Source organism: Anomalospiza imberbis, chromosome 13, assembly GCF_031753505.1.
Source record: "Anomalospiza imberbis isolate Cuckoo-Finch-1a 21T00152 chromosome 13, ASM3175350v1, whole genome shotgun sequence".
Taxonomy (NCBI): Eukaryota; Metazoa; Chordata; class Aves; order Passeriformes; family Viduidae; genus Anomalospiza; species Anomalospiza imberbis.
In genome coordinates this window covers 6,467,301-6,494,140 of record NC_089693.1, presented here as the reverse complement: position 1 = coordinate 6,494,140, position 26,840 = coordinate 6,467,301, and the positions used below count along the sequence as shown (strand labels likewise).

At 43.3% G+C, this 26,840-nt stretch overlaps 1 protein-coding gene across 1 annotated transcript; it reads left to right on the top strand.

Moving 5' to 3' along the window:
• Positions 1 to 709: 709 nt before the first annotated feature.
• On the top strand, positions 710 to 26,840 carry SV2B (synaptic vesicle glycoprotein 2B). Its single transcript, XM_068203692.1, has 12 exons — positions 710 to 1,193; positions 11,270 to 11,450; positions 12,076 to 12,227; positions 14,021 to 14,154; positions 14,905 to 14,994; positions 17,132 to 17,242; positions 18,345 to 18,433; positions 19,150 to 19,314; positions 21,841 to 21,974; positions 22,709 to 22,909; positions 25,141 to 25,300; positions 26,306 to 26,840. The coding sequence occupies exons 1-12, from the start codon at positions 710 to 712 to the stop codon at positions 26,487 to 26,489; spliced, it is 2,085 nt and encodes a 694-aa protein (XP_068059793.1). The 3' UTR covers positions 26,490 to 26,840.

Here is a 26,840-nt window from a genome sequence, read left to right as displayed (position 1 = left end):
GGAAACATTTTTAGCAACCTGAGAGCTCTGTTCCAGCAATCCAACCCAGTGCTGTTCTGCTCTCTGTGGAAAGGAGGACCACATATAGGAGGCAGGACTTCCAGGAATGACAGAAATTGGGACCACATGGTACTTTACATTCTAATTTGGGTTCCCACTGAACTTGGTACATTTTAATACTCTGTTTTTTTCTGAGGCTTTGGGTTTTGATGATGCAAAAACATTCCTCTGTTGCCATATTTTTTCAAAGGAAAAGCACGTATTCAAAATGTTGGGCATTAAACAGTGTATGTGTGCTTGCAAGCTTACTGCTGTCTCATTGCTATTGTTTTCTCTTTCTCAGGACATGACCTTCAGCACCACAATGAATCAGGAAAAACCTGTCAAGTCCTCCTAGCTCCCCAGCTGTGCAATTTGCTGTTCCCTCGCTGTTCCCCAGACAGCAGCTTTTCTCACCCAAAGTACAGAAGCCAGCAAGTCACAAATGACAGCTGAAAAGTGAAGCATTACCAAAAGCTGCGTGAGACTCTGTCAAAGAGAACCTTTATATATAATTCTCCTTCTGAGCCTGGGAAGCTGTGCATCCCATCAGTTCCAAAGAACGGGGAGAAGATATGTTCAAGTAACCAACACCAGAAATTGTGTAAATCCATACCCATTTTAGAATATCTACACCGCGACCTCCAGCATTTAGAACTCTCCATTCAGAATGGATGATGGATATAGAAACACAAACCAGGTCTCAGATGACTACAGGTACCACGATGGCAACTACGACGCACCCAATGATGGCTACTACCGGGGCGGGGATGAGCCCGCGCAGGACGAGGATGCCCAGAGTGATGTCACAGAAGGCCACGATGAGGATGATGAGGTCTATGAGGGGGAGTACCAAGGGATCCCACACCCAGATGACATTAAAGAGAAGCAGAAGAAGCGAGCCCCTGCCATGGATGATGAGTACAGAGACCGTGCTGACCTTATGGCCGAGAGGATGGAGGATGAGGAGCAACTTGCCCACCAGTATGAGAACATCATTGAGGAGTGTGGCCACGGACGCTTCCAGTGGACTCTCTTCTTTGTTTTAGGGTTGGCACTGATGGCAGATGGGGTGGAGGTGTTTGTGGTTGGATTTGTTCTTCCCAGTGCTGAGAAGGATATGTGCTTGTCCAGTTCCAATAAAGGGATGCTGGGTAAGTGCCACTGGCAAACAGCTCTTCTAATGCAGCAGGAAGCAGCTGGGACACGTTTTTCTAGTCACCAGCCGATTTCAGGATCTTCTGATGACTTTCTTCTTGTATTGTATGTCATGCATAGTCATGCCTGGGTCGATCTGACTCAGGAGGGGTTCAATGCTGACGAGCAGCAGAATTGTACCAGAATGTGCTGTGGCCCCATATCCAGTCTGGTCAGTGTGCGCTGGATCTGGGCAAGGCAGCTCACAGTCTGCAGGTCCACAGGGCAAAACTCCAAGCGGTGTTCAAGGATAAATAAGTGAACAGTTAAAGGTGAATCTAGTGACTCAAAATTCAAAGCTGTTAGAAACTACAGGTTTCCCTTTACTTCAGCCCAAAGTCCCAACAGGCAAATCAACTGTCCAGTCAGTTCCTTCTGTCTGCTAACTTCTCAGTGTGCTCATATGTCTTGGATCAGATGTAGTCAATAGAGGTTTTTTTTTAGGTCTGTGGAATGCAATTAAAGTGCAGCATGAAGATTAAAGCTGAGGCTATTGGCAACATCCCTTTTGCATCACTACCGACATCTCCCTGAGGTCAAAATACAAGGCTTAATTATTTATTGGAAGTGAGACTTGTTGGAAAGGTTTGGATGAACAATTTTTTCCCCTGAACAATAGGCAAGCCAAATTCCATCAGTCAAAACAGCAAAGCCTCCCAGATCTCCAAGAATCAGGACAGGATCCAGCACGGTCTATAGTGAGAGCCAGCCACGCAATAGGACAGAGTATCTGGAAGGGAAATAAAATAGTTCTTGGAATAACTTGAGGAGGGAGACAGTGTGTCTTGATGGACATGTGCTGGGATTGCAGGGAACCATCAGGGACTCTAGGTCATACATGCTGGCCCAGAAGCCCTGCCTGATGCAAGGAAAATGCAGATTTGGGACTAGACCGCAGCCATTAACTTCATTCTATTGACATTATTTTCATGTGACAAAGGTAATAGATAATTATCCCTATATAAGCCTCTCCTCTTTGTGTACTGAGGTCATACTCACTTTTCTGGTTCTCCCTTTTTTCTTTGAACTTGAGGATTGGGATATTTCTTTCTATAGTTAGCCAGGTTTGTACTGACTTTCGTGCCATAAAGAATTTAGTAACTTTTTTTGCTTCACAAACCCATTAAAACTTCTATCTCGAAATATCTCTGGTCAGATATCTAAAAGCAAACCTCTCACAATTAGATCCTGATTTCAAAGGGACTTTGGAATTCCTCAGCTCCCTGTGGGACACAAGGCTTGGTGTCTTTTTAGTGATGAAACCTTTTTTGAAAAGCAGGTAATTTATTTTGGTGACTCTATGAAAGCTGAGATTTTCTGAAACTCTGACCCCATAAATATCTACCTCTGTATAGCTCAAGCTCTGGCAGGCTCCTGAATGAGAAAACTTCAAATGTCACAAGGAGATCTATCTTTGAAGTATTTCTGGCCCAACCACAGGTAAAAATGAACACAGAATCTCCCCAGAGAGCTTGTTCTGCTTTTTCCAGCTCTGTATTTGCAAGGCTGAAAGTTCAGGGTGTTCTGATAAGCTCTGAATTAGCAAGGAGACATTTGGGTCCGTATCCAATCCCAGCTCCTGCGCACTAACAGAGCTAATCTGGGACTGCTAATGAGGGGAAGAGAACTCTTCTTGCTGCCTTTCCTGCCCACTTTCCAACATAGCTTGTGAGAACCTGATTTTGCAGGACAATTTATCCTGTCCCTAGCTTGTTTGTTTGGGGGATCTGCTGTCAATCTGCTTGTATTCAAATGATTTCATTACTTCATTATGAGAGGAAAAAAAAGTAATTTTTCTTAAAACAATAAAAGCTGGTTCATCTTAATTTGGGGCAGGGAGGAGAGTGGGTGGTTATGGTAGCATGCAGTTTTCATTGACTGGTGGTGTGCATGGGGCAGGTCTCTGATTCAGTCCATCTTATTTGTTAAACCCCCTTTCTTGACTGCTGGACATTTCTCTGCTGCTGGATCTGAGATTTGAGGAATAGCTTTAAGAAAATGAATTAAGCATGGCTTGGAAAGCCTTACATTGCCCAGCAGTGCTCTGACGTGAGTAATGAGTACCCAAGGCATGAAGAAGAGAGTGTGATGAGCCTGGGGTTGGTAGGGGGCTGCTGGAGGGCATAGGAAGGGAACAGTGCAGATCTCTGGGTCTGGAGAGGGGAAGGAGACCCTTCTACCAAATGAAGGGTGGCAGCAGCAGGGAAGATGGTGCTGGAGGTTTGACAGGCAGCAGGGCAGTGCAGGGACATGAGGTGTGGGTGCAGCCCTGCCTCCAGCACAGCCTCATGTCCAAAATAGTGCCCCTGCAAGAAGTTTTCTTCTCTTTTCTCAGCAGCTGGGGCATAAGGACAGCAGATATCAGCTTCTCAAGGGGAAGGCTGAGGAAGTGCTATTGATGGAGACAAGAACAAAATCATCAAAATCTTTCTTAGGATATCTTCAGCTCCCATCCACCTGCAGCTAGAAAAAAATGTATCTCCCACAAAGCTCAGTGTCCAAGACAAGCTCATGTCCCCCTGTGAATCCATTCCCTTAATGGTCTATGGCAGTGCACATTAATCAGGGTTCAGTTACATTTGGAGATTGATTTGGTGGCAATCAAAAAGCCTTCACCTCAATTTCTAATGTGCAGTGACAGTCTTGCGCGAGAGTGTCTGCACTGGATGAACAGAGGGGTGATTAGAGCAGGCACAGCTTTCCTTCAAGTTATCACACGGTTTTAGGGAAGCAGGGATATTATCCACACATAAGCTACTGCCCCCTGCCTTATCCCCATGTACCAATAAACATCTACAGATAAGCTCGTGTTTATTCCCAAGGAAATGATTATCTCCCCAGTTTTTGCTAAGGAAACATAACCAGGTTTTCCCAGGAGCAGTTAAGGTCACTTCCAGGCAGCTGCTAACATTTAAACACACAAGGGCTCAGCCATAAGAAGAGAGGCCAGGAGGGAAAAAAAGGAAATAAGTCAGGTGAATTATCAAGCTCCATCAGAAATAGGAAGGGACAAATAAGAGCGATAAAGCAGATGCCTCCTAAAGACCAATTTAGTGAAGTTCAGCTTCTGTTAAAAGGACATTTTGCATTAAACACTCTGCATATTGCATATTTTTTCTCCCTTGGAAAGCAGTCATGGGAAAACATCAAGCAAACTATGGCCAAATTATGCAAAAATTGCAAATAAACAGATGCCCACAGTGTTTCATGAAATGTGTGAAATGGATATGACACATCTTCGAAAACGTTTACATTTCATTCTGAAAATAAACATCTCACCATCAGATGCAAATTAACAGCTATTTTAGCCCTAAATATCCCGAGTGGGACAAAACACGTATTTGGAGTTTTTCAGTTATGAGAAATGCTATTTTAAAGATGATTTCAGGGGTATTACAAAAATAAAACCTAACAAAAAAAAAAAAAAAACAGTATACATATTTAAGCAGTTTGATTTAATCAACTTATAATACAAGTTGTTGAGAATAAGTTTGGTAACATGTAGCAACTTCATTTTTACATATTCATTTGAGAGATCAGCTTTGCTGAGCTTTCATCAGCAGTAGTCAAAATAATAATTCAGTTCTTAAATTTACTGAAACAGAATATTCCCTCTCAGTATGATACAGCCTATTGGAAACATTTTTTTTAATGTACTAAGGATAATCAAAAGAGTAATAAAATCTGTATTTTTAAATTTGCTGAAAGGCACACAGTATCATTATTTGGAGAAATATAAATATATATTTTTACATGCTATAAATCACTTCTTAGAGGACTAAATATAATGTTTGCAAGCACAGAGCAGTAAGTACACAAGCATAAAAGATAATGACATAGTAATTTTTAAACTTCTTCACATCCTGCATATAAAAAACTCGAGGCACAGTTAAAGCATCAGCTCTCTCAGATCCCAGAGCTGCAGTTGTGTTATTGTCATTTCACAGTTCACTAAAGTGAAACAAGGAAATTTTTAAGGGCTTTGCCCATAACTGTGAAACAGCTACACCAAGGCTGAGAATAAAATTGCTTTTTCAGGCTCCCTTTTCCTTTTTATGATTTATTAATAATTTTTTAAGGAGAATATCATATTACAGACTCTTAACCTCACAATGCCAGATTAAAAAACCTAGTAAAAAAGATCCTATAAGTAATTATGCTTTTATGTAGCAACTCAAGCTTGGCTGTGTGAGCCAGGTTAAACAGAATGTGTGCAACGTGCCTGCTTTTAGTTGTGTGAAGAGGATATTTTATTATCAGCTGAGATAAAATCTGGTCGCAGCTTCTCATTGACCTGAATTCACCTGATATGACAGTAAATCCTAATCCCCTCTGCAGAGCTCAATGGCTTGTCTCTACTTCTTTTTTTTTTCTCTGGCTGAGCACAGACAAGCCCAGCCATGGCTCCCTTGCTCTGCCATGGGTATTTGCTGCCTCTTTTGCTCCTCCATGGCCATGGACTCCCAGCTCAGCAGCCACTACACCCTGATGAGACCTGCCCATGGCAGGCACAGATTCCTGGCTGCAAATTTGCTCTAGGTTAGAAATGCCCAGCCCAAGATGCGGCCCAAGGAGCATCATCACCTTGAGCAGTAGGGAAAAAAGAAAGATGTTTTTGTGGTTTGAGAACACCCCACATTTTGTGTAGATCTGATATGAGGATGAATGTCTGTGGCCCCATCTGTAAACACTGTGGGAATTTCATCTGATGAGTTCCAGCGTGAGGACCTTTTTTCTGGACAGAAAAGGATTTGTTTGGCCTGCTCTGTTAAAATCTTTGCTTTGGCAGAGGGGTTGGGTGGGGAGAACCAGATGGTCCCAGGAGTATTGTGGTGCTGGACAAGTCCCGTGGGGAGATGCGCAGCCGGCTGAGCGTAAACACCACCCACGCCCCGCTGGCAGCGCCGAGCCCGGCTATGCCTCACCTCACCCGTGCTGTGCCACAGCCCCACGGGCTCACCCACCCACCCTGGCTCCAGCTGCACAACCCCCTCCATCCCAGCAGCCAGATTTGCCCGATATCCACACACAGATCTCCCAAAACACGGCACTGCCTTTCCCATGGGAGATTCCCTTCTCAGTGCCGGAGGCGCTGGCTGTGGAAGGAGTCTCACTGCTTGTATTAGCCAACAAGGAGAGTGCAATGGGACAAGCCTTTCCTCTGAGTTCCATTTAAAAGGTCAAGTTGATTCATGGGGAAGGCATTAATAAACCTACAAGGAAGAGCAGATTGAAAATTGCAGGAAGAATGGAAAAAAAGGCCACTAGCCTTTAGCTCATTCTCTGTCAAGACCACCCCATCACTATGGTACAAGAGAGTCAGCACTATCATTACTTTATTCCTCTCTTGCAATTACTTACTTGGATCTTCTGCCTTGCCACATCCATCTCCCAAATTGTCCAGACCTGACTCACAAAGTTTTCTTTGTGTCCATAAGGTGCATCCCTAACAGATTCTACACCAGTAACAGTATTTTAATTTTGTTTTTATTACAATTTGAACTACAAGATGTATAAGGGCCTAATAATTTTCTGTTTTCCAAATGCTTTCCCTCTTCAAAAGCATCTTTTTCTTTTACCATACTGGTAGTGGCCTGGGATTGGAAGGCAGGTGGGAGCTTTCACCTTCCTGTGGTTACCGGCTCCACGCAAAGCAGAGACAACCCTGGGCCCAGGCAGCTTCCGTACCTCCATGACAGCCCCAAGGACTCTGGGACTAATTCTTCTCAGTGAGCTATTTGGCTCAAATAGCTCAAATTTTCTGTTTATTCCACAAGTCTTTGTCCTCTCCTTAAAGGGATTATTTTTAGATGTGCCTCTTTTTTAAAGGACTTTAATCCCATTAACTGACAATAAGAAAAATTCACACTTGTGATGCAGATTTAGGTAAACCTTGGAATTTTTGGGGATTTTTTCTGAAACCCTTAGAAGTCTACTTTTAGCTATATTGAAGTAGTAAAAATACAGTTTAGCACACCAAGAACCATATACTGTATCTGCAGTATATTCCTTTCCTTATTCCTAGAACTTCAGCTTTTAACTTCCAATTCCCGTCTAATACAGAGCACACAACTTCAGTAAAGGCTAATAAATTTCTTAGTGTGAAAATGCTAAATATGTTACCCCTTTTCTAGTGGGAATAGGCCCAGTCAGTGGTCACATATTTTCCTTATAACTTCAGCAATGGATGAGTCATAACCCAAAATTTGTTCATAGAATTTCAGCTCTTTGGTTTTCCACCACTTTTATGAGAGGATGTTGCAGACTTTCCCACAGGCATTCATTATACTCCAGGACTTGTGGAGTATAGTATATATATTAGCCTGCAAATAATGGCTTATTCAGAGTTGCCCTTAACATTTCATCTGAGCACCTTATGTGTCAGTTGGGAAGGTGATCCCTCCTAGCACAGTCTAAGTCTGTGTGGTTTGAAGCCAAGTTTAGAAGCAAGATTCTGGTGCAGACCATTGTAATGTTGTACTGCAGAATATCTGATGGACAGAATTAGCCCAGCAAAACAAATATCATTTTGTGATCACTTTTCTTGGTCCAACTCTCCTTAAAATTTTAGTTTCCTTGACATGAGCTGGATCTTCTTCAGAGGTAGCAGCCATCACTGTGTTCTCTAGAAGATTGTCTCCCTGCAAAGAGGCTGTTTGAGTAACTATTCCACTCTTCCCTCGGTCCCTGCCACCTTGTTGTCAATCCAGGACACAGCAATCTGCAAAGCAGACGTTGTTCTGCACCCTGGGTCCCGAGATCCATCAGCTGACAGAGTGTTCTATAGCAGCTACCCCAAAATTTTAATTACATTGGCCAGAACATGCAATCTTCACCAAAAAAAGACTTCTCCATGATAAGGAAGTGTTCTACTGATTTGTGTTTCAACTCTGAAACAAAACCATCCATAACCAGGATACTTCCCTCAAAACCTGGTTAAGCAGACAGTCTCTGGTTGTCCCTTTCTTTTTCTACAGATTTTTATTGTTTTAAATTTCTGGGGGACCCTGAAATTTTTGGTTGTCCCTTTCTTTTTCTACAGATTTTTATTGTTTTAAATTTCTGGGGGACCATACATCAATTGATTTATCAGATACAATAACTAATTAAAGCAACATCCTCTAGATGAGTTTGTGACATTAACAGCTCTGCTGTGATTTGTCTGCTCACTGTGTGATGGATGCTGTGTTGCAAAGATCCAATCTTCCCTTCTATCCCAGATTTGGGCTCCTTAGTCAGAATCTGCAGGGGTTTGCTTACAAAAGCAGCTCCACTTGAGCTTCAAGTTTCAAGCACTGCCACATCCCATACCCAGCCCACTCTTCTGGCCAGAAAACAGGCTGACCCTCACCAGTGACTGCAGTAAAACACCAGCTAGAAGACAGTAACAATCTCCTCCGCCTCCTCCTGACCTGGGACATTTTCTGTTACTAAGAGGATTTGGATGAACATCTGCCATCCAGGGATTTTCTCCAGAAAAAAAAAAAAAAGTTTGGCAGATCATTTTTTCTTCCTCACCAGGGTCTGGCAGTGCTGGCAGGGCTCACTGTCAGATGGGTGGCTGTGATGCACCAGTGAGTAGATACAGGGCTCATCATCGCTTCCTTCTGCCGCCTGCCATCAGAGTTGCTCCATTAAATGTGGCTTAGGAGACAGGGTAAAAGCATTAAGCCATCCAGCACAGCATTAAGAGCCTTCCTTCTGGAAGTTTTTGACTGAAACTGTTTTTGCTTTGGCTCACCCTTGTAATTTGCACTTCAGTGAACAAGCTGGAGGTCAAAGTTAATAGAAATAGAGATCCCACACTCTGAGATGTGTCTGTATCTTCTCTTGTGATCAGTACCTGAAAACTTTACACACCTTCAGATCTCCTCACCAGGACAGCTTGGATCAGGAGGGTAGGGCAGGGAGTGCAAAGATTGGTTGCACAGGACCACATGCTCGTGGTGGAGGTACAATTGACCAAATCAAGCTCCACAGTTCTGGTACAAAGGCTTTCAATAGACAAGAACAGATTTTTTTTGCCTTTGACATACAAATCCTGCCTGTCAAACATTGTGTGGATTGAAAAGAATCACTCACATATAGGTGACCTCACTGTGGAATAGAGAGATTTTAGAAATCCAAACTTTTCCACATCTGATCAATGCGACGCAAGTGACCTTCAAACACTGCAATGGATCTCTGCTGCATAGCTTTTAATTTAGTAATGCATTTTAAATCAAGTGCAGGCATTTGCAATCAAAAGGAAGAAAGGATCAGCTGCCAGATAACTCTGCATTAGCCCTTAGCTGGCTTTGCTGGATGGCACAGAGCTGCCTTCAGCCACCAGACTGATTGTTTTATTTAAACATTAATAAATTACAAAAACATTCATTGCCACCTTGTTTTTCAAGTGTATTTGACAGAACAGGAGCAGGGGAAGGTGTTGGCTCTCAAGAGAAGCTAAGCTTGGTTCAAGGTGAGGAATGAACTTCCAAAGAGTCAACCATGCCTGAAAAATGTTTCTTTTAGCTGTATTTCTTCAATCAGTGAATAGGAATGTTTTCTATTAAGGCAGTGCATTTACTTGCTCAGCATCCAATGCCTTCACTTGGGGCCAGGGATGCAGGGAGCACTGCTACTTTCCTTCAACCCCTGCTCAACTGGGTCTTGAACCTGACTTGTCCCCACTCTCCAGACATCCTCAAGCATCATCCCTTTCCTTCAAGAGCACCCTGCACCGCAAGTTCTGCTTTCCAGCAAGCAGATGTTCTCCATCCTGAAATAGTTCAGCCCATCTGGATCACATCCAGCTGTGGTCAGGATCTCCACAGCAGGACTGTGCAGCCTATAGACACAGGCTACAGTCCTGTCAATGGGGTTTGATATGATGCACAAGGTATTCTTGGGAGCAGCCTCTTGTACCTCTGTGCTCCCCAGGAAAAGATGACGTTGCAACCATTTTCTTCTGAACTACATCTGGAAAGGAGATAACATAAATGAAAAAAATATATTCCTGAAACTTTGACCATTATGAACCAGTGTTATTTACACTGGTACCTGCATAAAGCAAAAGGCAATAAAATCTGTGGCCCTTCTGCAGCAGTGGCAGTAGAAGAGCAAAGGACAACTGCCATGTTCTCCAGGAGAGTGGCAAGCAAAAACTGAGCAGGGAACAAGGAGACTACCTAGGGTGGAAACTCATTCTCTGCTATTCAGCCTGGCACTAAATGAGTCATTGAGACTGTCTTTGAGGATCCCATAGCAGACAATCTAGTGAAGTCAGGTTAAAAAGAAGAATCCATCTTTCTTAAGAATGTTGGAGAGATAACTGTAGAGCAAACTGTCCAGACAGGCCTTAGATTCTCCCTTCTCCTGAAATTTTCAGATGAAGACTGCACTCTTGAGTAAGCTGTCCTTTAGTTAGACACCAGATCTTGGCTCAGTAAGAAAGGAAGTAGCTGAGCTACATGAGGTAAGTCTGGGTAACAGACTGATCCTTTCAAATACAGCTGGGAAAAGCAGAGAGTGAAAGAGATGAAACACTGCAAAGAGATTTAGCCGTGCTTCATCAGTCTCTCTGCTCTCACAGCTTTCTGAGCATAAACAGCAGCCTGACAGAGCCTCTCCCTATACATCCTCCATCCCACTGCACTCAGGGGGGTCAGAGGAGTTAAGACATCAGACTTCTGTTGCATTGTTGGTGGCACATAGCGGGGACACGTGCATCCTAAGCTGCTTATGCCTGGCCATTGCTTACGTGCAGGGAATATGTGAGCAGCGAGGTTGGGAAGGGAAGATGTGGGTCTGGTCAAATGAGGGTATGTCCATATTGCCTGAAGTGATGCAAGCTCTCAGGCACGAGATGGGAAAATTACTGCCAATGGGCAGAGTTTCTGGCATCTGAGATTTGGGGTGCTTAATAGTATCTCTACTTTATTGTACAGTATGCCAGGATGACATCAGCTGCCACAGGGGCACTCTCAAATCTGCTTCTACTGTGTACTATTTCCAGCCTGTTAACCACCTGACTGTCTTCTCTCACTTCCAGGCTTGATAGTCTACTTAGGAATGATGGTGGGGGCTGTCTTGCTGGGTGGCCTCGCTGACAAACTGGGAAGAAAGCAATGCCTCATCATATCACTTGCAATCAATGCTGCCTTCGCGTTCCTCTCCTCCTTCGTCCAGGGATACGGATTCTTCCTCTTCTGCCGCCTTATCTCAGGCCTCGGGTGGGTACCTGGTGAATACCTCTGGCCCCTGGCCTGGAGGAGCCCCATCACAGCTGGGCAGTGTGGGTGTGTGGGGTGGGGCAAGGAAAGGTGCTCAGGAGATGCATCCCTGGTACCCAGCCGGGATGGCATTGCCATTTGGGACGTGCGGCTGTGTTACCTCACTCTTGACCCTCAGAGCTGTGATGGTGGGAAAGTTTGGTCATTGGTGTTCTTCTGGTACTGCCCAAATTGTGCAGAAATGCAGGTGAGACTGAAAAATGCCCACCTCCAAGGCCTCCAATGAGAACCTCAGCAGTTCCCACTGGCTGCCTGTCAGGTATTTTGCCTCCCTAAAATGAATGATTATGAAATAACAAGAGAAGATGTTTAAGCGAAGAGCAGGGTATTACTCTGGGTTTGTACAAACTACAGAAAATTCAGCTTTTAGAGCATGAGAAGGATCTCGCTCATCTTTGATGTCTAAGACCAATGCAGCCAAAGAGAGATTTGCATTTTTCCTTCAAGTCTCACTTCTGAGCAGCCCATCTGTGAGTGTGACCTTCCCTCATTAAACATGCAATCCTAACCACAAAGACATTGAAGCAGACTCTCATTTTTCCCATGTGCTATTTTTTCTCTTCAGTATTGGGGGCACCCTCCCCATCGTGTTTGCCTATTTCTCTGAATTCCTGTCTCGTGAGAAGAGGGGGGAACACCTGAGCTGGCTTTGCATGTTCTGGATGATTGGTGGCATTTATGCTTCAGCAATGGCCTGGAGCATCATCCCACATTACGGTAATTTATACTTTTGAATTTCTACACCACCACACTCCTACACCACTACACGTCCCCAAACCCTTGCACAGGTAGTGACAGTTCTTACACATCCTAGCATAAATATCACTGAAAATAATAGATACCTGAAGTGCTCACAGAAGGTCTCATAAACTGACTGCACGATTGACTGATAGATACTAAGGCTGAAAACAGGACTGGATGGGGCTGCTTTCCATCTAGAGCCTCAAACGCATCCCTTGAATTACACTGCTGGAGCCTGAGCTTCAGAGAGAGATTATATTGCAAAAATGGATCCCGTTATCAAAAATAAGCAAATTTAATTATGAAATTACTGGATGCTGTGAATGATAGCAGCGAGGATAGCACATGTGCTTTCCCTTAGCCAAGTGTCCACACTGTCAGGGCTGTGTACCTGGTAATACATCTGCCCAGCATGTGATGGGCTGAAGTCACATCTGACTTCACCTAAATGGGTGCAGGAGTGGAATGGGTTCCTTGCCCTCAATTGGAAGTGGGAATGAAAAGAATAGATGGCTATAAACTGAAATTTACTTGTGCTCTGAGAAGTAAAAGTCTGCATGTCACATGGAATTCCTTGTAACTTTTGTATATAACCTAAGAAAACACCAGAAGCAAATATCTACTGGAAAAGATTAATTGCCCCAGTGTTCAGTGACACCAGCTGTTTGCAAAATCCTGTTTGAGGAAAGTTGGACAGTTCACAAAACCCACAAAGGAAACCACTAACATTTACCTATCCATCATTTAATTTTTAGCACATTGAAAGCACGTTCAGTATAAAGAAATATTCATTCTTTTGATTGACATGACAGACACTGTTGGAAGAAATAGGCAAACTTACTGCAGTGGTTTCAGCTAGAAATAATTATATTACTTGCAACAATATTTGCTTTTAGAAGCCCTTAGATATTTTCATTACAATTATTTTTCAGATGACTTTTTAATATTGTGTTTTTGTAGCTTCTTTTTGATTTCCAGTGTTCCACCTACTCTTTTGGAACTTTGTGAAATCATTAGAACACCATGACTGGCTTAGATGAGACCTCTGCAAAACCCATTTCTTGATGATTTCCTTATTATGTGAATACATTTTTTTTAAGAAAAAAAAATTTAAACACTCCTTATGAAATTTGAGCCTAGGGAGAGTGAATGGAGCAATGTAAGAGAATGAGGCTGTACTTTCCAGTTCTTAGCAAGGGAATACCTAACTTGGTTAAATACCAGGAAAAAAGCAGGAGAGGGGGCATCTCAAATGCAGGATTAGGATTTTGATGTTTTTAAGTTTGAACCCCAGTTCAGGTTTTGTAGGTCTGGAAAAAATAAACTTGCTTTTCTTGCTCACTTCCATGAGATGTGAAATACATATGTGATGTAGGAGATGGAAAGAAGTCGTCTCTACTGTGCCTCTCAGATCAGAGATTTAATGAGAAGTGATCAATTGTGGCCCTTATTCCTGCACCATTTTCCAGCCTTACTCGCCTACAGCTGCTCTGAGCAGTTCCTATCACTAGGTGATTTCTAAACTCAAAGATAAAAGGAGGTTTTTAAAAGGCAGAGCCAGAGCACGCTCCAGTTTCTGTAATGAACATGAACTTGCTGCTATCTACTGAGCATGCTACCGAGCCTCCAAGAGCCATCAGTACTAAGAATAGCAAACTTTCAACCTGTCCTCATGTCATACAGAGCTGCAAAGTTCTGAGCTGCACCAGCTGAGAAAACCTCGGAATTCCTGGTCAGTATTTTTACGTGTTGGCTCTTGCTGTTTCCAGGCTGGGGGTTCAGTATGGGAACCAAGTACCACTTCCACAGCTGGAGAGTCTTTGTACTCGTGTGTGCTCTGCCCTGTATCGCCTCCCTGGTGGCGCTGAAATTCATGCCTGAAAGCCCACGGTTTTTGCTGGAGGTAAGATGATTCATCTCTGATACCTGCAGAGGATGGCAGGTCCCCAATGTGTCACTGTCTGTCTGTCTTTGTCCCATCAAACACACAGAGCACAAGCTCAGAGGCAAAGCCACTCCTATGTGTCTACAGCAGCTCCACAGACTGCTTGAACCCCGAAGACTGCAGACTGTGGGGTCAATCACTGATGATTAGTGTGTCACTGCCAGATGGGGTACAGAAGGAAGGTAGTGAGAGATGGGAATTTTATATGTCCCACAAAGGCACTTTGAATACATCTCACAGAGTTTGGGTATGGAACTACTGAATCCTGGTGGTAGAGCAAAGGGTAAAATACATTTCACTGAGTAAAGTACTTAAACCTCAGAAATCTTAAGCAAGTATTCTGTATCTCCACAGATGGGAAATGTAGCAATACATAGTTCAAGCCTGCAAGTCTTTAGCAGAGTTGGGATGAGAGTCCAGTTCTCCTCATCCATCTCCTATCTCCTCTTCTTTCATCTGTTTTTAAAGCTCTATCCCTGACCCCTTTTCTGCCTCAGGCAGTTTTAGGACAATTCCTTTCTCCAGCACAGAGGTGCTTCACTCTGTGAATACCAACCATGCTTTCAGCTCTTTGGGTTTCATTCAGCCCAGGCTGCCTGTGTGATTCTCTGCTATGCTGGACCTCTAGAATTGCTTTCTCTCTGTGCTTTGACAAATTACAGAGCTGGGAGCTTGAACACTTGCTTTCCTTCTCTTTGGTGTTTTCAGATTGGTAAACATGATGAAGCTTGGATGATACTCAAGCAAGTTCATGACACCAACATGCGGGCCAAGGGCGAGCCAGAGAGGGTGTTTACGGTGAGTTGAGCAAAGCCATTGGTTAAGAAAAGCTGGACATACTCTCCTTAGTGCAGCACAGCACGACTTTGTTTCTCCTTGGGACTCTTTCAATGTAATCTCTCCCCCAGCAACCAGGAAAAGGACTGTGAGAAACATTTTGTGTGTTTAAACTTAGATGCCACTCTGTTTTTCCAAGAATTAGTCAAGTCTGTCAATTGCAGCGAGTACTCTTCATTCCTGGTGTTACTCCACATCCTTTAGACCAGTGATTTCTCAATTATACACGTGTTTAATTGGCTTGCTCTAAGAGACTAAAACAAAATAAGAGACATATTAGCCGTGTGGGAGACCTGAGTCACTCTCCATTCTGGCTTCTAATCAAAGTCTAATTAAACTTCATATACTTTCTAATGAGCTTTCCAAAGTCCACCTGCCTCATATCCAGTCTTTAATCTCTCCAAGGGAAAGTGGGATGAGTGAGTGGCTATTACTCATTGGTCTGCTGCTTGTTGTGAAAAAGGTCACACCAGAGGAGTCGTTAACATTGAAATCAGAGGAAAGGCTTATGCTGGGGTTAGCTGCAAATTACTATAATTCAGTGTTACAATCCTGGTGAGCCAGCCAGGGAAGAACTCTTGATTTATTCTTTTAAAGATGAGAGCACAAATGCTTTTAAAGGATGGAAAAAAAGGAAATACACTTGTGTGTGAAACATGTATTTTTGATCAAGAAGGAGAGCAACACTCCGTGTTCAGAAGGGCTGTCAGGAGACTGTGGCCCTTGGGAGTGATCCTTTGAGGAAAATAAAATTTCATATCTGAGCATGATAATTGCATGCAGGTTCATGTAGGATCTTAATGAGCATGTGTTATTTTTAGGATACCAACCATTTGAGTAATGCAAGCCCTGATAGCAAAGGTGACAGAGATGTTTTCTTCAAATCCATCACTGGCTTTGCTGTAATGCTGAGCTGGAAAATGAAGCTCAAATATAAATATATAAATATATATATATATATATATATATCTCACAAAGTAGGGCACAGTGAGAGTCTGAGCTGAGTAGAAGAATGAAGGAGCAGCTGTACAGCCTCCACTAGTGCTCGTTACTCCATGCAACAGAGTAATGACTGCAGTGGAGGAGCTGAGCTCGGCATGGCACGTCGAGGCACCGGCTGAGCCGAGATGTACTGACACCCGCTGGCACAGGAGGGTGACCAGTGCTCCTGGTGTGCACAAACTGCCAGCGTTTGTGCTTTTCTGACAGGCAGAAGTTGTCAGTTTGTGGTGAGTCAGCCTGTACGGGACAGTTCCCAGATCTGACATTTAATTGGTGCCAGGGAGAGGAATGTGGAGACTCCACAGCTGAGCCAAGGCACTTGTTCACACTCAGAAATTTATTCAGCAGATTTTCACCTCCTCCATGTGTTTACAAACAGTTCTGTGTTCCTTGAATATGTCCTTTAATTAAATTTACTAAGCAAATATTTATTGGTATACATTTGTAAGTTTTCTCAAGTAAGTTTTCCTGAGTAAGTTTTCCAGGTATTCAGCAGTGAAAATTCAGATTATTTTGGTGAAACAAACTGATTGCATTGTGTGGGCTCACTTGATGGCAGGATACATTTTCAGCTGCAAAGATTCGCATCTACACATTTATTTGTCATAGAAGTTCTGTCAGTGGTATTTAAAAGATGTTGAATGAGAAATATTCTTGCTAGTTGTCTTAGAAGAATGAAATCCTGAGGATACAGTTTGGATACAAGTGGCTGATCTTGGAGATAATTTTTACTGTACTTTCTGAGTCCTAATTTGTAGTAGGAGTGTGAAGATAGAGAAATAAGGTAGTATACAGGTACATTAGTCAGCAAATGAAAGATTGAAGTGGACATGATGTACTTAAAATATTTCATGGAAGAAGAGAGAGAGAGAGGATGAAGGGATGGATGAAAAGAAGGAAGCAAGGCTTATTTCTGTTAATAGTCTCTTGATGTAATTAAATCAATGAGTTCAGTTGCTAATGCTAACTTTCAAGGAAAAAATAATAGATGCTATTAGGTAGAAACATTGCCCAGAAGACAGTGGAATTTAAATCCACCCAAGATCAATTCTAAAAACAGCAGTCCAATGTTTTTTCTTTTTTTTTTTTCCTCCAGGTTTCCTATATCAAAACTCCAAAGCAAGTAGATGAATTTATTGAAATCCAGAGCTCAACAGGGACCTGGTACCAGCGGTGGCTGGTCAGAATCACAACTACTTTAAAACAGGTAAGGAGAAGAGGAAAACTTCACGCAGTGCTCCAGTGCCTCTTTACTTCAGGTCATTGTACCTTAAAATCCTGACTCCACCTCAGAAAGTCTGATTTTTGCAAAGATCTGTAATCTGACTGCACTTTCAGTGCAGGTGTGTGCACCTGCAAGCTGCCAAGCTGCCAGCCAGGCCCCAGAATGCCCCAGTGAGCATCACTGTCATCCAGCAGTGCAGAGCTTCCAGGAGCAGCCACAGCCCCAAGCACTTGGCTCTCCTCCTGAGCAGATAAATATTGATTCTCTCTCCCCAAGCCTAAGTAAAATTACCATCTGCAGTGGAGGCAGGAGGTGTTTGCTCTTTGTTCCTGCTGAGACCAAGTTTCTAAGAATGTTATAATGTTTCCTCGATTAATTTAAACTTTCACACCTGCTATGCTGCTCGCCTAATGCCCATGTAGGACTGTGGAAAACCTTGCTAGAACTTCTGTCTTGATGGATGAGCTGAAAATAAAGTTCTTCTTAATTAATAGCAATGCAGGTGCTATACTATTACTATACTTATGTGGCAAGACAAGAGCTTGAGGAGCTACATCCCCTCATGTTCTTGGCAGCATTTTCTGCAATGAGTCAAGAGCAGATCTTGGTTTGCCTCCTGCTTGGCTTCATCCCTACCTGATTTCATCTTATACCTCCTAAAGTGCCAGCTGTGTTTGGGCTTTTGCTCTTCGGAGAGCTTTCGATATCCGTTTGAAAGCACTCCTGACACCATACATATATTTGAAAAGATAAAGTTGTCAGAGGTCTGAGAAGAATCTCACATCCACATTTGCTGATATAGCCTGAGAGGGACACTGCCTCATACCCATCCCTAATCATGCACTCCAGCTCATTACAGAGGGCTCAGATCAAGTGCCCTGGCACTGAGCTGAATAAGTGATTTTATGTAAGCCATTTACTCGATAAGTATAATTTTGAAGAAACACTGAATATAAGCCACGCATCTGACCTTCCCCTAATGAACCCATTTTTCTGACAGTAGGCTTATGATGCACTCAGAAATTAGGCTGTCAAGTGTCTGCTGGGGTGTCCTGGCAGCTAATTCCTTCTTGTGGATTTGTAGGTCTGGGACAACGTGCTATATTGTTTAACAGCCCAGTACAGGATGAACACACTGATGCTGGCTGTGGTTTGGTTTACAATGGCCTTAAGGTAAGGAAGATACTTCTTTATATTTTTCAGGAAACTAAAGCATTATTCAGAGTCTGAATAGTTATTTACACATGTAAATAAACTAATCCTGGTCTTATTTTAAAGAGTCTTTGTGAACTAATCCTTGCTCTGCTACAAATATTGATCAACCTGATTGCTTTATATGAAGGACAAGATGCTTTGAACAAATCAGGACTTGAGAAGTGGCTGGTAGCACAGTAATAGATTGACTTTCTCACCTTTAGATCTTTCATTTGATCTTGTCCACACACAGACAAACACAAAAAAAGACACAGCCCTACCAGACTCTCAGCTGTTCCTTAGTCTGGATCAAAACCACTCTGGGGAGTCTAAATCTAAACTACAGGTAAATTTTTTCTAATTCTCACTTGAACTGAACACTTACAGAAATCTGCCCAATTTGTTTCTTCTCTACTAATTTAATGGCTAGCAAGGTTAGCACATTTCTTTATTCCCCAGCCAAGGGGAACTGAAATGAATTGTCCTGCTTCAAGTGAAAGGGAATGGACCAACATACTTCTGAGATCAGCAGGGTACTCAGAGTGCAGAGACACTTTCCTCAGTCCCGTGTCAGAACTGAGTAAGAATTTGTGTCAGACATGCATTCACATTTGGAGTTTAACAAGTTTACGAGCTGTGGAGTAGATCTCTGGAAGAATCTTGTGTCCCTGATGTGTCTCCCAATCCTGCTGCAGTTACTATGGCCTTATTGTCTGGTTCCCTGACATGATCCGCTATTTCCAAGATGAGGCATATGAATCCCGAGTGAAGATCTTTGATGAGGAAGAAGTGTCCCATTTCACCTTTAATTTCACCCTGGAAAACCAGATCCATAGAAATGGGGAATACAGGAATGACAAGTAAGTGAACAGAATTTGCTTTGATGTATTCAAACTGAAATAAATTTCTAGAAAGCTCACTCTTTCTTTTCCGTTTTCCATCAACTTGAATTTCTCTGTTGTTCTTTTGGACACTCAATCTAAATCTCTCAAGTCCCAGAGGCAGTTTTTGAAAGACAAAATATCATTTTAATCCTTTTTTTCCACCTACTTTGCCTCTGTCACTGACTTCTGCAGAACCTAGGGGATGCCTGTGAGGAGTCCTTCTTCCAGCAGCCCTGTGTTGGGATCAGGGCAGCAAGTGCCCACCTGGCTGTGCTGGGCAGCCCCGGATGCAGAGGTGGCTTCTTTTTCCTTAGCCAACACTGACATCTACTGGGCTTGGGCAGCCACTGGTAATGAAATTGGTGCTGTATTTCCAAAAGAAAAAGCTGTTTCTTCTTGAAGTCCTCTATATGAATTACCCCAGTTTCCATCCTGCAGCCCATGGCAAGCTGGGCCATGGCCATACTGGGGTGCTTCTCCCACTGCAGTCACTATCTCCCCACAGATGAATGAGTCACCTTCTCTTTTAGTGTTTTGAAGTCAGTGCATTTGCTCCAGCAGAACATCATTGCTTTCCTTCCCCTTTTCCTCCCATTTGGGCTGGACTTTTTTTTTGTCTGCGTCCAGCCTGGACCCCAATCATTCTATGTTCCACAGCAATGTAAATCCTAGTCATTCCATTACTGCTTTTCAAAATCTCAATAGAAAGGAAAAATATTCCTGTGTAATTTCTGTGATCTCATTCCCTAACAGGATGCTGCTCCAGCTGCCTTGCTGGAGGGAGCTCCTCCCCATGTCCAATGTTACACAAAACACTCATTGTTTTAATCTTCACAGCTGAAACTACATCTCATTGCCCAGCCAGGTTGTTCCAATCCCCTCAGAAGCCATTTCCTTGTTATATATTTGATATGAATTGGTGAGGGACCCCAACATGTGTCCTTATGTCCTTCCATACACCTTCCCTGCAGCAAGGAGCTGAGCTTGATGATGCAAACCTAGCCCCACAATTCCTGTTCCCCAAGAGAAAGTGATGAGAAGTGGATGTTGGTCAAATTTAGGGATTGGGGACATTTTTCTTATGCCTACAGGAGGTGCTGAATTTTCACTAACTTCATTGAGAATTAAGGATACTCAGCACCTTGCTGGATGAAGACATAAAACTTGATGTAAATCACTATTCTCCTACCTTGGCCCTCTCCATTTCAAATACTCAAAACCTCATCAAGCTAAACTGCAGTAATGCCCAGATATTATCTCAGTTTGGTTTACAGCTGTGTTTTCTCTGCAGCCCTTGGCTGTGAGCTAAAACTCCGTGGATCACCATGCCATTGCTATCTGACTCGTCTAAAGCTGGGTGTTAAGAAAGCAAACTGCAGGGGGAAAATGGGTTTTAACAGTCTTTAGGAGTAAATACATCACAGGCAAATACATCACTGAGTAAATACAGAACAACTTAAGTTTTGCTGTAACCTGTAAGACGCTCTGCATGGAGCAAAACACTTGAATAATATTGTGGTATTTTGTGCATTGATAATTTCAGTTAGTAGGCTCAGTCAAGAAGCCCTGCAGTGCTCATTTAAAGGTGTAAACAACCATCATGTTATTCTGTGTTAAAAGTGCTCAATTCAATTAAGCTGCAGAGTATATGTTAGAAGGCTTTTTCTCATCTGGTGACAGTCATGGCCTCTTTAACTGGAGCAATAATGCTTGTTCTTAATAGCTCCTTACATCTTCTAAACGTGTCTGTGCATTACCTAATACGTCTTCTCAGTGTTCCTGCAAAATCTCACAGGTAAATCAATATTGTGTCATCCTTCAGGCAGCCAGGTCAGACATGCCACGCTTCCCATCAGGGGAGAAATCAATCACCTGACACAGTTTATTATTTTTAGTGAAATCTGTTTTCATTACATGATTCATAATAAACCTCAAACAGAGATGGTTACAAGCAGGACTCAGATAATCTCCCCACTCTCTCCAGAATCCCTACTGCTTTTTCACTTAAAAAATCACTTTGAGTTTAAACAACTGTCAGAAACCTTTCACCAAATGGCTCAATAGGCTCCTGATAATGTCTGGTTTTATTTATGATGGAGGAAGGGAGAGACTAAGGAAGGCAGCAAGGTCAGCTCATGAAGAAAATGTCCTGCATTGAGTGGAATCCTGTCTTCTTCAGACAGACTAGGACTGAACATGAGAGGATTTGTGTCTCCACAGCTTTAGAAGCACATTTTCTTAGATGCGATTATTTTGAGGAATAGAAAAACTGCACAAATTCTAAAAGATCCATGTCTCTTCTAAAAAAATACTCTTCAGACCCTTCCCTCCTAACAAAACACAGAAGGACCGGGAGGGAGTTAGGCATTCAAGCAACACCTTTTCTGTAAATGACATTAGAAATTAGAATTAGTGCTCTGTCTCTTGAAACAGCCTCTGCACACTATACAGTGTAGAAAATATCTTAAAACACAGAGTGAAGTTCTGTTTCCTGCCCCACAGATTTATTGGCATGAAATTCAAGGAAGTGAGATTTGAGGATTCATTATTTGAGGATTGCTACTTTGAAGATGTGAGATCCAGTGAGACCTTCTTTGAAAACTGCACCATCATCTCTACTGTCTTTTATAACACCGGTAATGGGATTCCTGCTGCGGTGTCATCTCTGTAACTAGGAACTTTTTTTTATCAGAAAACTATTTTATTAGAACTATTAAATCTGCTTTCTGGGAGAAAAGATAGTAGGGATCTGTGTGTTTGAGTGTGTGCTAGGTAATGAGAGTGATGCTGGAGGAAAGGAGTGTGATGCATTTGGAGGGAGACCTAAGGTGGCTCCATCAGTGATTTTAACCCTATGGCTTCTGGTGTCTCTGGGTGCTGCATGGGAAATGCAAAATTCTGTGCTCAGGCCTTGACAGGTTAAAGTAATGGCAAAATTCTCAGCACTTTACAGCTGTACTCAGTAAAACTGGCTTAAAATATAATTTCAAGCCACCGGCAGTTGAAGATGACCAGCAGTAAAATAGTCACTAATTAATATCAAAAAAAGCTCTTAACTTCTACTGAAATAAAGAACAAATTATTATGCTATGAAAACCAAAGCCTGCACTGCCCTGTACTTGTGGCATGGGGATAGTGTTTCAGTATACTGAGTATGCTCCACAAATAAAAGGAGTGTATGAGCTTGCATCTGCCAGGAGCCAAAGACTCAGCTAGAGTTTGCCACTCTAATAAATTTCCACTGAAATAAATACTCCCTGGCCATTTCCATTGGATGAGAAACTTCTCCTGGGTCCTTGGTTTCATCCTTGCTGTTGTATGAGGAGAGCTCAGCCAAGCAGGGTCAAGCCTTTGCCTTTTTCCCTTACAGATCTCTATGAACACAAATTCATCAACTGCAGGCTCATCAACAGCACGTTCATGAAGGAGAAGGAAGGCTGCCACATCGACTTTGAGGAGGACAATGATTTTCTGATCTACCTGGTCAGCTTCCTGGGCAGCCTGTCTGTGCTGCCAGGCAACATCATCTCTGCTCTGCTCATGGACAAAATTGGGAGGATAAAGATGATTGGTGAGTGGGGATGGTGGGCGATGGGGCAGGACAGGGTGGAGCACACACCTGCAAAGAGCCCTGCTCACTGGCATGGCTCTGGTGGGAACCCAAAGCAAAAGGAGCAGAAGGATAAAGACTAGAGGGTGAGGCAGGTGATCCATGGCAGTGAGCAACTGACCTACTCCCCTCCTCCTCACCCTGCTTTTCTGTGTAACATCGTTTTTTATTATTTTTTAATTTTGCCATTTGTGTCAAATCCTGCACGTTTTTGCAGTGTTCAGCAAATCAGGGTCAGAGCTAAAAAAGGACCTCTTGGTCCTGTTGAGTTGCTGCTGAAGTCCAAAGCCTCTGTATAAATAAATGAACATTTTGCTTGTAGCAATGAATATTCCCAAAGGTTATTTGATGTGGCAGCTTGACAGCCCAGGAGTTCCCTCTTTTGGTTTTTATCTGATTTTCAAATGATTGCACAAGCAGCTTCAGAGACCATATGGTAAATTAACTGACCATGTCACGGCCAAGAAAGGAGCCACCCTTTAGCATCATGAGAATAAGTTACCAAGTTATCACCTTATCAGCTTTATGAATACTTTGGGAATTGCTGATGTTGCAGCCTCCAGGTTCAGACCTTGCTCTCATCCCATGATATGGGAATCATGCCCTGAGGGACAGCCAAAGGAAGGTAATAAAATCAGGGATGTGGCTCAGGGGTAAGGGATGAATAACTCTCTTGAGCTCTTCTCTCTCCTCTGAGAACAGAGGGAAGGTTTAGCTCAGCCTCACCTTCAGACAGGATAAAGTAGAACAAAATGACTGGCTCATGAATTTACACTGAGGGAAAATGAGCATTCATGTGGTGAATTTGAAAAAGACCCAAACAAACCAGAGGGTCTGTGAGAAATAAGTTAGAGGAAGCTGAATGAGAATCAGATTGTGCATCCTGCAAATATGTCAGCATTTCAGCATTTTCATCTGGAATTGAGATGACAGCTGAAGCCCTAAATGCTTATTTCTCCTGCAAAAAGAAGAGAACAGGACAAAAATTAGTAATGACATGCTGAAACGTTTCACTATGGAATTTCCAATTGAAAGAGCCTTCTGGCGTCCCACCTGTATCACTCTGTCGAACATATTATTTCTGGTCAGCTTAACTGGAAAACTTAATTTCTCCTTTGTGTTACGTGCCTTGCTGGGGCTTCAATTCCTTTTTTTCACGTCCTGCCAAACCTTTTCTTGAACAAAACAGCAGATCTCCTGGTGCCCTCACAGTGACCAGTGCTGGGCTGGGCTTTTGCTGCAGGGGGAATATCCACACCACACTGTGTGGCCTTGTACCATGGAGAAGTGGTGGACATGGAGTCCTGCACAGCAGCTTTTGATAGGCAGGCCATTGCAGTGGCAAGATGCAACATAATGTCCAAAATTAAGCATTTTAGTTACACTTCAGCATCCAAATTATTTTGGATGGCGCTAAATTGACTCCAAAACCACCAAAGAACAGAGAAAATTGTTTGCTTTTCTGGCAATAAATGGAGATATTTCATTGATAACAGAACATTCTCGTGAAAAATAGTTTGATTTTTCCCAAATTTCACCTTTCAGTTGAAAATTCCCAATGGGGTAGAAAGCAGTGATGTAGCTATTAATATTTCTGAATCTGAACAGTGCCTAACTGAGCATGAATGCTCTCACTTTCTCCCTTGGTGATGTTCATAAAATTATGGCTCCTGTGCAAATGTGCCATGAAATTTAATGATGTTCTTATAATTAAAAGAGACCTCAAGTGCTTCATACAAGTGACTGTAAATTAAACTAATTGGGACTAGAAATGTGTCAAGTGACTTCAATACAATATGAAATGCACAAGCTTATCACTTGAAACTCGAGTTGAAAAACCTTCACAGTGATGCTTCCTCCTTATTGACTTTCATGTTTACTTGCCTCTGTTCTTCCTGGGTCCATCTGGAAGTCTGAGATGCTGGAAGGCTGCCTGGAAAAGCCTGTCTTCATAGTCTTTGTAGAGCAGGACTATCAGCAAGATCAGGTGGACATTAAGAACATTTCCAGGCTGGCTTCCAGCATCAGAGAACGACAGATAGGCAGCATCAAGGTGTTTTTGGATTCTCACAGATTTAATTCTTATTGGGATGAAACGCCCTCACTTGAAAGCCGTCTTTAACAAATGTATTTGCTCAGCTGTGGACAGGGGAAGCTGGTGCCAGCGTTTCTCTGTTGGTTTCCCCCTGCAGGTGGCTCGATGCTGATCTCAGCCGTGTGCTGCTTCTTCCTGTTCTTCGGGAACAGCGAGTCGGCGATGATCGGCTGGCAGTGCCTCTTCTGTGGGGCCAGCATCGCCACCTGGAACGCCCTAGATGTCATCACCGTGGAGCTCTACCCCACGGACAAAAGGTGCTCAGAACATTTCTCCTTTAATCTCCACCCTCTACCTAGTCCTCTTGGTTCCCAATGGAAAAAGCCACCCTAGAGACATGTAGGTGGGGGAGCTGTATGTTTTTATTTATTTTACTTTCACCAGTGCTTCAGGGCTGTGTAATCCTTGGTCAGAACAGACATTTGCAAGCATAATTCTGCATGCGTGGCAGGTTGAACACAGGGATCACGTGGACATATGGAAATTATGGGCTGATAAATCAAAGAATCATAGAATCATGATATCATAGAATAGTGTGTGTTGGAAGGGACCTTAAAGATCAACTAATTCTAAATTTCCATGGATGTGCATGGAGGTCTGGCCTTTCCCACTGCATCCCCATCCTCTCGTCATGGCTCATGACTAGGGCAGCCGTCCCCTCCAAAACCAGGAGAAAACCATGTACACTGAGTGATTTCGGACATGGGGAAGAGCAGGAGACTTTGGGACAATGTCCTGCAGATTAAATCTTTCCTTACATCATTATAAGCCCCTTTTTGCCTTTTTCAGACTGCTGGGGAAAGCCAGAAATGAAGGAGAGGGACTGCACGTTGAACATAGTGAGCATTTAGCTGCTGGGTTAAACAGGATTTAGAGGAGAGCTGTGTTGCTTCTCTGGTGACAACCCACTCCAGGCAGCCCTCAGAAGGGCTTTGAGGAGATCTAGATCAGATTTTGTCCTGCTGTCTTTGGGGAGGGCAAAGGCTGACAGAATGGGCCACTCAAGGGCCCTAGAGTGGGTCACTCTAAGGAGAAGGTGAGATGAAAAGGAGAAATGAGTGCACACAGACATTCTCCTCATCCACACAGACATGCAAATCAGCTGCATCTATTTATCTACTTATTTATTCCACCTGGTTTTACTTGCTAGAAGCGTAGCCTGGGCAGCGTAGGAGCATTCACAAAATTACCCATCCAAACCTTCTGTAGTTGTGCCAGAACCTGTCTCCTAACCATTGCTTTTCTGCTTTTCCTTTCCACAGGGCAACAGCCTTTGGCATCCTCAATGGGCTTTGCAAGTTTGGTGCCATCCTGGGGAACTCCATCTTCTCCTCCTTTGTAGGGATAACCAAGGTGGTTCCCATCCTTCTGGCCTCCTCCGCTCTGGTTGGAGGTGGCCTGCTCGCTCTGCGCCTGCCAGAGACTCGAGAACAGGTCCTGATGTGAGCAACAGAGGCCGTGGGGGCTTGTGGGGGGGCAGATGGTAGAAGAAGATCAGAAAAGAGCCGTGTCTGGAAAAACCCCAAACGTTCATTCTATACTGATCTGTTGGTACCTCAAAGGGAGATGGCAGAGGGAAAGAAGAACCCGCAGGGATTTAAACAAAACCATCGTTCCTGACTTTGTTACAGCCAAGACTGGTGCATGCAGCCCCCACACACCCCTTGCAGAGCTTGGGTTCCACCCTGCCTATGCTGGGAGCCCCCTGTCCCTGTCCATCCCCCTGCCAGGACGCCAGCCGCAGACGGCGGCTCCGTGCCCGTGTGGGTGTGACACGGGAGGACAGACCCGACCCTC